This window comes from Tigriopus californicus, chromosome 5 (assembly GCF_007210705.1).
Source record: "Tigriopus californicus strain San Diego chromosome 5, Tcal_SD_v2.1, whole genome shotgun sequence".
In the NCBI taxonomy this organism is placed as follows: Eukaryota; Metazoa; Arthropoda; class Copepoda; order Harpacticoida; family Harpacticidae; genus Tigriopus; species Tigriopus californicus.
In genome coordinates, this window is record NC_081444.1 from 8,109,045 (window position 1) to 8,119,939 (window position 10,895).

At 45.1% G+C, this 10,895-nt stretch overlaps 2 protein-coding genes across 2 annotated transcripts; one reads left to right on the plus strand and one right to left on the minus strand.

The window, feature by feature from the left end:
• Nucleotides 1–4,871: 4,871 nt before the first annotated feature.
• On the plus strand, nt 4,872–6,736 carry LOC131880656 (Golgi phosphoprotein 3 homolog sauron-like). Its single transcript, XM_059227336.1, has one exon. It carries the CDS (start codon nt 5,399–5,401, stop codon nt 6,266–6,268), a length of 870 nt encoding a protein of 289 aa, XP_059083319.1. The 5' UTR covers nt 4,872–5,398; the 3' UTR covers nt 6,269–6,736.
• Nucleotides 6,737–7,308: 572 nt separating this feature from the next.
• Nucleotides 7,309–10,895, minus strand: LOC131880655 (eukaryotic translation initiation factor 2-alpha kinase-like). The gene is made up of 3 exons (XM_059227335.1): nt 9,097–10,895; nt 8,635–9,013; nt 7,309–8,558 (listed from the first exon to the last, which is right to left on the minus strand). The coding sequence occupies exons 1-3, from the start codon at nt 10,621–10,623 to the stop codon at nt 7,480–7,482; spliced, it is 2,985 nt and encodes a 994-aa protein (XP_059083318.1). The 5' UTR covers nt 10,624–10,895; the 3' UTR covers nt 7,309–7,479.

Sequence of the window (10,895 nt, forward strand, 5' to 3'; positions counted from 1 at the left end):
GGACTGGAAAGGCACGAGTCAGTTGATGTTGTTTATCTTGATTTTGCCAAGGCCTTTGATAAAGAAGATCATGGCCTTTTGTTGAATAGACTTCATGACATTTGGATCCAAGGCAAGGTTTTCAAGTGGTCATTCATGATGGGAAGCAATTGGTTAAGGTTGAGGGATCCCTTAGTGATATACATGATGTCAAGTCAGGTGTTCCCCAGGGTTCCATCTTAGGGCCCCTCCTTTTTATAATACTCGTTGCCCCGCTTCAAAAGCTTAGTATTACTGCCAGTCTCTCTTCTTATGCTGACGATACAAAGTTAGTTTCTGGTAGGAATGGCCAAGATTCCACTAGTCTTGCAAAGGACCAAGATAGAATCTCCTTTTGGGCTACTGAGAGTAATATGGCCCTGAACAAAATGAAATTCCGCTCAATGACCTTTGGGTCAACTACTTTGAATACTTCACTCATAGGTAATGGAGGTAAAGATATTGAGTAGGTCTCATTTATGAAAGATGTAGGTGTAGTCTTCCAAAATAATGCAAAGTTCGATGAGCATATCCAGTTGAAGGTGGGTAAAGCTTTTCAAATGTGTGGTTGGATATATCGCACGTTTAAGTCCAGAGATAGCATCGCGATGCTAACTCTGTACAAGTCGATTGTTCAGCCACTTCTTGAACATGCTTCACCCATTTGGGCTCCAATGAGTTCAGCAGGTTTCCAAAAGATCGGGCAGGTCCAAAGATGTTTTACTAGGAACATTAAAAATTTGAGCGAGTTCTCGCATTGGGAGAGGTTAGAAAGGTTGGAACTGTACAGTATTCAGAGAAGGCACAAAAGGTATCTGATACTGTACGTCTTCAAAAGCATCCATGAGCTTTGTCCCAACCCAGGATTTAGGGTCAATTCTAGTGACCGTAGAAGCTTAATGTGCGTTTTGAGAGCACCTTCAAGCCCTCGAGAATCCAGGCAAGTTCGAACAATAAGTCCACGTCTCTTCTTTCTCGGGCTCCTTCATTGTTGAATTTGCTTCCCTCTAAAATTCGTAGGGAATACTTGGGCCTTGTTGATCCGGTAGCAGGATTGAAGTCGGACTTGGACAAGTTTTTGACTAAAATTCCCGATCAACCTGATGTTCAAGGGTTAGCCAGATCAGCAAACTCTAATTCATTGGTCGATCAAATGATATATATACTTAAAAGTTGAGTAAAATGAATATATTTCTCGTCTTGAACTGCTGGGATTCCAATTCCAGTAGCGGCAAGGAAGTCCGCAAAAAATGACATGGTCTTTCAAATAAAGAATCTTACGATGCAAAAGAAGTGGAACATCATGTTTAACTTGGTTTGTTGCAACATATTGTATTTGAAGTTAGAGGGATGAGTCTCTCCCAGCCAAAAAAAGTGTTCATGTCATCTTCCATTTTCAATTGGAATAAGCAGTGTCATCGAAACGGTTCTCTGAGTGACTTTTCTCAGGCTTCGAGATTGGGTCAACCTAGAGAGCTCTAGCTGAGCCAACCACTTCATCCCATCAACTTAACCAGTGACCACATACACACCTACTTCCTCGAAGAAAGCAGTCACATATTTAAGAAATAGAATCTGGATGCCAACATTCAATGATATCGAGCGACTTTTGAATATTTAGGTGCCTCCATGGAGCGTTATATTTTCCCGAGAGTCTCGAACTTTATTGAAGAACCATACTTGTCGAATAACGAAGCACACTAACTGATGCCGTCACCACGGAAAACCATAAGGTATGTGAGAATTGTGTCAATGATACGGCGGGATTGCACCCGTACGTGGAACAAGTGAGGACGCAGGACCGATATTGCTGAGTGTCACCGGGTCTTTGGATGTATTCACAATAGTCGCCCCAATTCTTGGAAGAACAAAATCGTTTGGTGCCGAGCTTGCCGTCAAAAATGCCATTCATCTTTACACAGTACTGGGCGTTATAGACGTGAGCACAATTTGTGAGAAACTTTTCGGTCACTGCAATAGTCGGATCCCAAAACTCTGTACATGTGAAGTTGCTGGCGGAATTGCACTCAAAGCACCCAATGCCGAACATGACTTGGAAATTGGCACCAGCCACCACCAAGGCGAGAACGACTTTATTCAGATTCCACATTCTCAGCACATTCCAATTGTTTTGTTCCTTCCTCATCCACCAAAAGTGTTGCTTCTAACCGCGCCTGGTCCGTTTACTTCAACGGATGGAGGGATGGGATGGATTCATCAGTTGGTGGTGGTGCCCTGCCTACCAACCTGCTACCTACCTATCGTAGCTCTAACAAGGTAGAATTTGCGCGTCCAAGCAGCTTTTGGGATGTGCCCTCCTCCCAGGTGCTCCCTCACATGAAATGGAGTCGCGCTGAATGACTCAAGTCATACCTGGAATCCCGTCCTGGGTCCTGGCTTTTTGTGGGGCTTGCTTGGCTTATGGTCGTCGTCCTTGCCAGATCGAGGGTGAAAAAAAAAACACGTGGATCATAAGATTGTGGGAAACAGAGTGGTTGAAAGTTGAGCCAGTACACCTCTCCGCTATCAACCTATAAACCTGTCATATGTGTAAAACTTTAGTATTTAGTGTATAAGATGAATTGGGGGATCTATCAACCATAATGCCCCAGCTCGTGATATAATATTCGAGGATGGAGAGAACTGGACATGCCAAAATGATGCGTTGGCAATTGGGTAATGAAATTTGCCTTTGACTGATCCCTACAAACAACCAAGTTCTATTTCTTAAAATGTTGGTGAGGCAAAACAAAGCGTAATAAATGTAATTAAGGTCACATCTATGAGGGAATTATATTCTTTTGGGGGTATTTCTCACTTGTCCCAAATTACGTATTGTTTGTCTTGTAGATATGAGCAAAAACAACATGACTCATAATTTTTAATCACATCTGCATTTTAGGTGCCAATTGAGCTTCACTCAGGGATGCTCTACCCGTTCCATTTAGAAATTGCAATGAAACGGTCTCTTTTTTCTTATTCTTAAATAAGTTCGGACTCTGTCAAACTAGCTTGCTAAAAAGTTTATTTTACGATTGAAAGAAAACTGATAACGTAGCTTAATAACCTCCCCACCTTTTTCGGCCGTATTCAAGAAACATGAATGTGATAAAATAAGTTTGGTCGAAAACAATATTTCAATCAAAAAAACGTAAGACACTTATAAGGAAATATTGACTACTTCAAATGAGAATAGCGAGGCAAATCATCGTACATTTCAATCCCCTCTGAGTTTAGTCACTCCGCGGTTCAACTCGCAGAATTGCTGACTTGGCTCTTCAGCGTGGCCATTTTCAAGACTCTGCATGGCAGTGAGTCACTAGGAAAATATTTCGGGTATAAAAAATAAAAAAGAACAACACATTCAACATTAAGCATTCATTATTCTCGTTGAACTAGCACATGCTGATCCATAGCCATGGCCCATTTGAAGTACTAGTATAACCTAGAGCTAGTCAGTATGCCCCAAATGGGAACATTGCATTGAACAGGATCAATCGCTTACGGGTCTCAGCCCACAATTGCCGTACTTGTTTGAGTGAAATGAAGATGAAACCACAAGAACAACCAGTTTGTCAGAACTAAGGACACGGGATTTTCTCCCTCAAACGTGTGCGCAATCGACGCACGATATCAAGATTCTGTCCATAGATAACTTCATATATAGATCAATCAAGGGCGCTGCGTTCGCAGGTTTTCGTCTCATCTGTCGCTGGTGGAAAAAATGCTTCATTCCTAGTCAAGCTACTTAGGACAACTATGGTGAAAATTTGGATCGTTGACGGCTCGTCCAAATTCAGAGTAGAAACCCCTAATAAGACTCCTTGTCAAGCAATTACTCTCGTCTAGCAAGCTTCATAAAATGGGTTTGAATAAGTTGTCCGACCACATTTTTAAGAACGAAATTTTGGAGAGGTTAAAATGGGGCTCAAGTTAAAGTTTTCATCCATGTGGTGGAAACACTTAACTGAAACCCAAGGAACAAGTCTGGGTTCAGTCTGAACTTCACAGGTGTCGGAATTACCTTGTTTACGTATAGGCGCAATCATGTCGCCCACATTCAAGCACATTGTTGGGAGATTGAAACGAAATTCCGAATGCCTTATCATTGAGTTGCAATTTCGGATACATTTTGTTATACTTTCGAGATTTTCGAAATGTCTTGCTAAACAAGGGCGATCAATAGAGTACATGATTTGCTCTACTAATGTCCAAATCTTTTTTGACATGTTACGTGTATTATGCCCTAAAAAGCATGTTTTTTATTATTCTACCACTCTTTCTACCTGTATATTTGTAAGATTCAAAAGAAATTAAGATTAAAGAGGAATAACAAAGGTTTCATGATAATAATTCAACTTGCCTGAAGCGAGATTTAACGAAATACCTTTGTCCCATTTCCACCAGCGTCAGCTGACCTGAAAACACGCTCAAGCTGTACAGCTCCTGTTGAGCTTAAGCATTTTAGTTATGGTTCTCTATGATTCTGCCTTTGTGCGTTTCTCCTCCAGCCTCCTGGGCTTGAGAGAGAGTAGAATTATTCGAAGGACACGCACGCCGACCGACCTAAGAAAAGGCTGCTATCTGAATGAGTCAGTTTTCAAAACGGCTTAAAAAAACACTCCGAAGCCTGATTCCTATTATTCTATCTATCTACCCATCTACCCATGGATCGTTGAGGATCCTCTTTGTGCGACTGATCCGACTGATCAGCCTCGTATCTTGCCAACTCGTCATTAAAAATCTAGCCAACAGCCCGTCAAACTGCCCGGGAGGGGAGAGTAGAGAGAGAGAGAGTCCAGCTCGTTGAAGCTTCATTCCTCGTTCCTTGTTCCTGGTTTCAGTCGTTCGTTCTTCCTAGACTTGTTTCCTACCCGTCCGTGCCTTCCTTCGATCTCTCCTCTAGTGTTGAGCCAGGAGGACTGACTGAGGAACTAGCTGGGCTGGGCAGACAAGACAGTTAGCCAGTCAGCCAGGCAGTCTCCGACAGAGGACACGAAAGGCCTGCTCTCGTTCAGAGTGAGAGGTGAATGCATGCATGCATGTATGAGGGAGAGAGACAAGTGAAATCCCTTTTGCCTTTTGCCTTTTGCCAAGTGTCACAATCATCCGATTGCGTCTGAAACCATCCCAAAGGAGGCTGGGAAGTCGAGCTATCCCAGCTAGTCAACCAACCAGCATCACCATCATCTTCATTACTTTCAAATCGTTGGATCCTCTCGCCGCAGCCACCGCCTCCATCCCGGACGGGAACTGACCTTCCCGATTGCAGAGAGACGGGCTCTGCTAGGCCCGCCGTCAAGCTGTCACACCTATCTACTTATCTGTTGCTCCATACTTGCTCGCATACCGTACACGCACGAACGCACCCACCTTCAAGATGGACGGGCGCGCAGAGGGCTTGGTCCAGCGTCGCCGCAATGTGCCCACCCGTGATGTGTATATCGAAGATGAGGCCGCGGCAGAGGCCCGCCTTAATGGCGGTCAGGATTTGGGTGGGGATAACGACCACGATTCCAAAGAGACCCGCCTTACGCTCATGGAAGAGGTCCTCCTGCTCGGCCTGAAAGACAAAGAGGGCTACACGTCCTTTTGGAATGATTGCATCTCCAGTGGGCTTCGCGGGTGCATCCTCATTGAGTTGGCTTTACGGGGCCGCATCGAGTTGGAACGGGCTGGTATGCGGCGGAAGGGGCTATTGAGTCGCAAAGTGATCCTGAAGAATGCCGACCCTTGTGGGGACGTCCTCTTGGACGAAGCATTGAAGCACATTAAAGAGACCGACTATCCCGAGAACATTCAGACTTGGATTGAGTATTTGAGCGGCGAGACCTGGAACCCATTGAAACTACGCTATCAGCTCAAGAACGTCCGTGAACGGCTGGCCAAGAACTTGACGGAAAAGGGTGTACTCACCACGGAGAAGCAGAATTTCTTGCTCTTTGACATGACGACCCACCCGGTGACGGATGGGTCCATTAAGAATCGCCTTATCAAAAAGGTCCAGGATTCCGTGTTGGCCAAATGGGTCAACGATCCGCACCGCATGGACAAGCGAGTGGTGTCACTAATTTTCTTAGCCCACGCCTCGGACGTGCTGGAGAATGCCTTTGCCCCCCTCAACGATGACGATTATGATGTAGCCATGAAGCGGGTGAGAGATCTCCTGGATATGGATTTAGAGGCTGAGAGTGCCAAAGGCGGTACCAATGAGATCATGTGGGCCGTCTTTACGGCCTTTATTAAATAAACGGCCACTTCCCAACGCATTCATTGTTCGGTATTCAATCCCCCTCTCCCCAATGGGTCATCAACACGTTGACTGCGAGTTCGAGACATTCCCATGGGGGCAGATTTGGCGTGGCCACACTTTTCAGGATTTTCCTTGGTTATGAGTTTTTGTTTCCCCTTTTCCTTCATCGACCCCAGTCTCTACCAGTTTCCGGGGGACCAATCAGAATGAATATACATTATTATTGCACCACCCTTTTATGTTTCAATGGGGGGAGGGCACCCAAATCCCCCTATCACCGCTATGTGTGAGCTTTTCCAACCCTGAAAACGGTTTCTGCTTGGGATTCTGTGATATGAGAAGAAAATAACATTTAAAAGAGCTGGATTATGATTCAATTTTCCATCTATCCGGACAACACAGTGTGAGCAGGATTGATATGTTATATCTATATTTAATAATAAACAGAATTTCATCTAGATATAATGCCGAATGTGCACGGTAACTTCGTATTTTGTAACAAAACCGCCGTGAACTTCTAGTAGTGCTGGGGCGAGCCCGGCCAAAGTCGGACTCGTACGAGCCCTTATTTTTTTTACCTTTTGCAGGATTCAGTCAGGTCAGGTAAAGCAAAAGGCTCGTCCTGCGAAATCCTAAAATAATTGAATACTTTTCTTTGACGAGTTCGGACTCGAGTCCGGCCAAAATCTCCAAAATCGAGTAGAAGACTCAAGAGCACTCGGACTCGAGTCCGGAGGCACCCCAGCACTATCTTCGACTGTCTCGAAGTTAAACGAGACTCCCTAAAATGAATTTCAAGAACAATTTTCAATTGTGGAATTTAGAGGCCGATATGGTTCATATGAAATCACATTGGCATTGATATGCCCTCACACTGTCCTTTCTAAAGGACTGGCCTAACTCTTCAATGCATTTTTATTGAAAATAGGTGGACCTCCCCAACCACCGTCGAGCGAACTTTTTTACTCGTAGAAAAAAAACATGACCGAACTGGATTACCAATCATTCAATTTTCCATTGATCCGGACAACAGGGGGGAAAGATTTATATCTATATTTAATGATAAACGGAATTTCATCAGAATGTAATGCCGAATGTGTATTCTAGATATGCACCATTTCGAAAATGGCAATTTTAAGACAGATGACCTGTCAGGGTCTAAAGAAAAAAAACCGACCAAAGGTTTCGCAACACGTCCAAGGTTTTTCTTATTCTTCTGATCGCGAGCTATGATTGCGTTTTCTTCCCCCTTCCACGGATCCAACATCTCCATTGACGGAACATTCTATCACTAAAGCCATGAATTCGGATTCGAGGACTTCGTTCGTGTCCGGCCTCTCATCCGGAGAGTGCGACAACATGGCTTTTACCAAGTGGTACTCGTCTTGGTTGATGAAGTGATCAGGAAACTCTAGCTTCCTCAACTTGGAAAGAGTATCCAACCGCTCCATCTGAGTGGAAAAAGGTACAAGAAGTTCGAACAGGATCAACCCTAACGAGTAGATATCTACTTTATAGTTATACTTCATCCGCTTGATCTGTTCGGGACTCATGTAAAGCTCAGTTCCGACTTGATCAGTGTGGTTGAAGTTCTGATTGTGGCTACTCAACATTGGCGATTCCTCAGACACATTACTCTGGTCATCATCTTGACAATCCAAGACATCAACACGTCCAGTCACCAATCCGAAGTCGCCGATCTTGACGGTTCCGTCAGTGGAGAAAAATATGTTTCCGGGTTTTAGGTCACGATGAATCAGTTGTTGGGAGTGAACGTACTCCACACCCAGGCAGATTTCGTGGAACATCTGTAGAGATTGTTGTCTGGATCGATTCATTACGCAATCTCTCAACCAATCACGGAGACTTTGTTTCTGACAAAGTTGCATCACAATGTATAGGTAGACCTGTTGAGATTTCTTTTCTTCTCTTTGGCCTTCCTCTTTCCAATTGGCCTTATCCCACTCCAGAGCATCTTCGCAAGTGCCTTCTGTACTCGAGTCGGAGCAGTGGCTTTCATTTGGATTGGTTTGACTTGCACTCGTTCTTTCCGATGACGACTCATCTTCAAAAACAATACTGAATGAATTACGATCACCTCCTTTTGAAGGAGGGAGGTGCAGAGAATTGTTTCCACAATCACGAGAAAACTGTAAATTTTTTGTATTGATTCCGAGACTGGTTCCACTCTCATCGAATTCGGTTCGAGTCATGGAGGAAACGTCTTCATTCATCGAAGCCCCAAGATCCTCGAGCCGCCAACGTTTATCGTGATCCTCTTGCCATCCTATCAAGAGCATGACACAAATCACATGATTTGATATAACCTTTGGACAAAGAAAGTGTATACTAATGTATCTTACCTGGAGGAGGCGATTCCAGCCAAGTGTTGTAGTACCTGACGATATTGCGATGCTCAAGCTTGGCCAGAAATTTGACTTCTCGCATTACTTTCTTCTTGGCATGATCACTCTTGGGTAATCGAATGCGTTTCACAGCATACTTGTTGTCATCTAACTTATTTTTAGCCTCAAACACAACTCCGAAACCGCCCTTTCCAAGACACTGAACAGGCTCAAAGTCAGCCAAATATCGAGATTCGAAATGTCCAGAATCATAGCTGCGCTGCCAGGAGAGTTCTCTATTGAGACTCGCTCCGCTCGACGCTGAATCTGGGGTCCTCGCTTCGGAGGAATTATTCGGCGCCGGAACTTGAACGGGCACCTCGATGACAACAACGCTCTGGAAAAGGAAAAAGGCGTTAATGTAAGACCCAGTGCCCCTAAAGCATCAACAATGGAACTGAGGCAAGTAATATTTTTTACCTGTTTTGGTTGATCTGGTTTTGGCCGGGACCCAAACAAGTTCAATTCCAGGATAACGGGTTGGGTGAGGATAACATTCAACAATAGAGCCGTAAGTATCGAGATGAATGTCACTTCTTTCCACCAATAGTACAGACTGTATACATTTAAATCAATACCATTCATCTTAGATCCATCCTCAATTCCGGGAAGACTAGATTGCTGGTCATAGTCGAGAACGGGATCGTATTCTAGCGTTGGCTCTTCCGGAAAAAGGTAGAGACCCGAATCGTACGGGTAGTCTGAACCCGTGAAAACTGCCAAGGCCGTATTTTCAGCCACTTTCTCATCAAAGGTCAACAAAGGCAGTATTCCCTCATCGTTGGCATGTTTGCCATGGTTGTAATGAGGTGTCCGAGAATGAGAGGTTAACAAGTAAGGTCGCCATGAGACCTTTGGAACCCGGTCAAGCTGATGGGCATGAACCAAGCGTAAGCGCTCACTCTCTTGGATGTAGAGCTGCTTGTTATGACTGGCCACGTACATGAGGGGATCTCGACCCTCGACTAACACTTCTCCTTGGGGTGTGCTTGGAAAAGCGGAGGTACTGAATAGATCGATTTTGAATAGTTTCCCATTCCGAATTTCCCAGGCGTGAACGATGGGTGTTTGGAAGTCCCTTTTCCACACGATCTGATCGGGGTGAGCTTTTTTAACAGAGCAAATCACCCCGTCGGACACGACAGCTTTAAATACCTCATCTCGATCGTCCTCGTTGATGAATGAAGGTTCATCTGATTCCGACTCGTTATGACACAGATCCTCCAATCCCGGAAACAAATCCAAATTATGTTGGCTAACAGAGAAGTTCCACTTTTCATGCCCCGTTCGGGGTTCAATAGCGCGAACTGTTTGCGTTTCTCGATGAACCACGATGATATCGTCCAAGGAATCCGTGCCGGTCCCAAAATTTCGGCAGCCATCCATGGCACACTCGTACCGTACCATGCCTGTGTCCATCTCAATGCCGTACCGACGGTTCTCCCGCCCGCCCGTGATGATGGTGTTGTCGGCAAACTTGAAAGAAGATCTAAGCAAGGCTTCCGCACTCAAGGGAACAGCTTCCAAGGTCTCACCATCAAACTTGTACAATCCGCCGCCCAAAGAAGGGATGAGTTTGACAAACTTGCCGGCATTGGTCAACTCCATCTGGCTGATGGTGGAGGACAACATGGATCCGGCGGGGCCTGTATCTACACTCCACAACAAACGACCTTCATGGGCTGGATCCAAGGCCGAAATCTTGCCATCCAAAGTGCTGACCATGATCAGGTTGCTGTTCTTGCGGGCTAAGCTCTCTTTATCTTCGGGTGGACAGTAGGGAATGCGTTGACGGGGTGTGGCCGCCTCAGGATCTTGGCTCGGAGGCTCTGCTGAAGGAGTCTCAGCTTGAGCCCGCGCTGGATTAAGCGATCCCAGACATATCCATAAAGCCCAGCTGCTCAGTGCCACCGTCCATAGACTCACCCGAAACCGCATGATGGCCATTTAGACGGGAAATAATTGGTATAGGACCCAAAGTCGAATGACAACGTTGATGATGCAATCCTCGGATTTCTATTTCAGCCAGAGCTCGGTTGCGTTCGATGTCATGACTCCACTGGGTTAGAGCTTCATTCGGGCTGGATCAGCAATTTCGATGGTGATAGGAGGATGCTCCTTCGGATCCGCCCTAAGATGTGAATACGGGTCGATGAATAATTTAGTGAAACGCGAGCAGGCGAGCAAGACGATTGATGTGATGACTAACACAAGAACAC

What these genes read in the sequence shown, in the direction of transcription:
- LOC131880656 (XM_059227336.1), top strand. Translation starts at nt 5,399, where the DNA reads ATGGACGGGCGCGCAGAGGGCTTGGTCCAGCGTCGCCGCAATGTGCCC.
- LOC131880655 (XM_059227335.1), bottom strand. Translation starts at nt 10,623, where the DNA reads ATGGCCATCATGCGGTTTCGGGTGAGTCTATGGACGGTGGCACTGAGC. An exon ending in AACCAGATCAACCAAAACAG is followed by an intron (nt 9,014 to 9,096) that starts GTAAAAAATATT and finishes TTCCTTTTCCAG; the next exon opens with AGCGTTGTTGTCATCGAGGT. An exon ending in GCTGGAATCGCCTCCTCCAG is followed by an intron (nt 8,559 to 8,634) that starts GTAAGATACATT and finishes TGCTCTTGATAG; the next exon opens with GATGGCAAGAGGATCACGAT.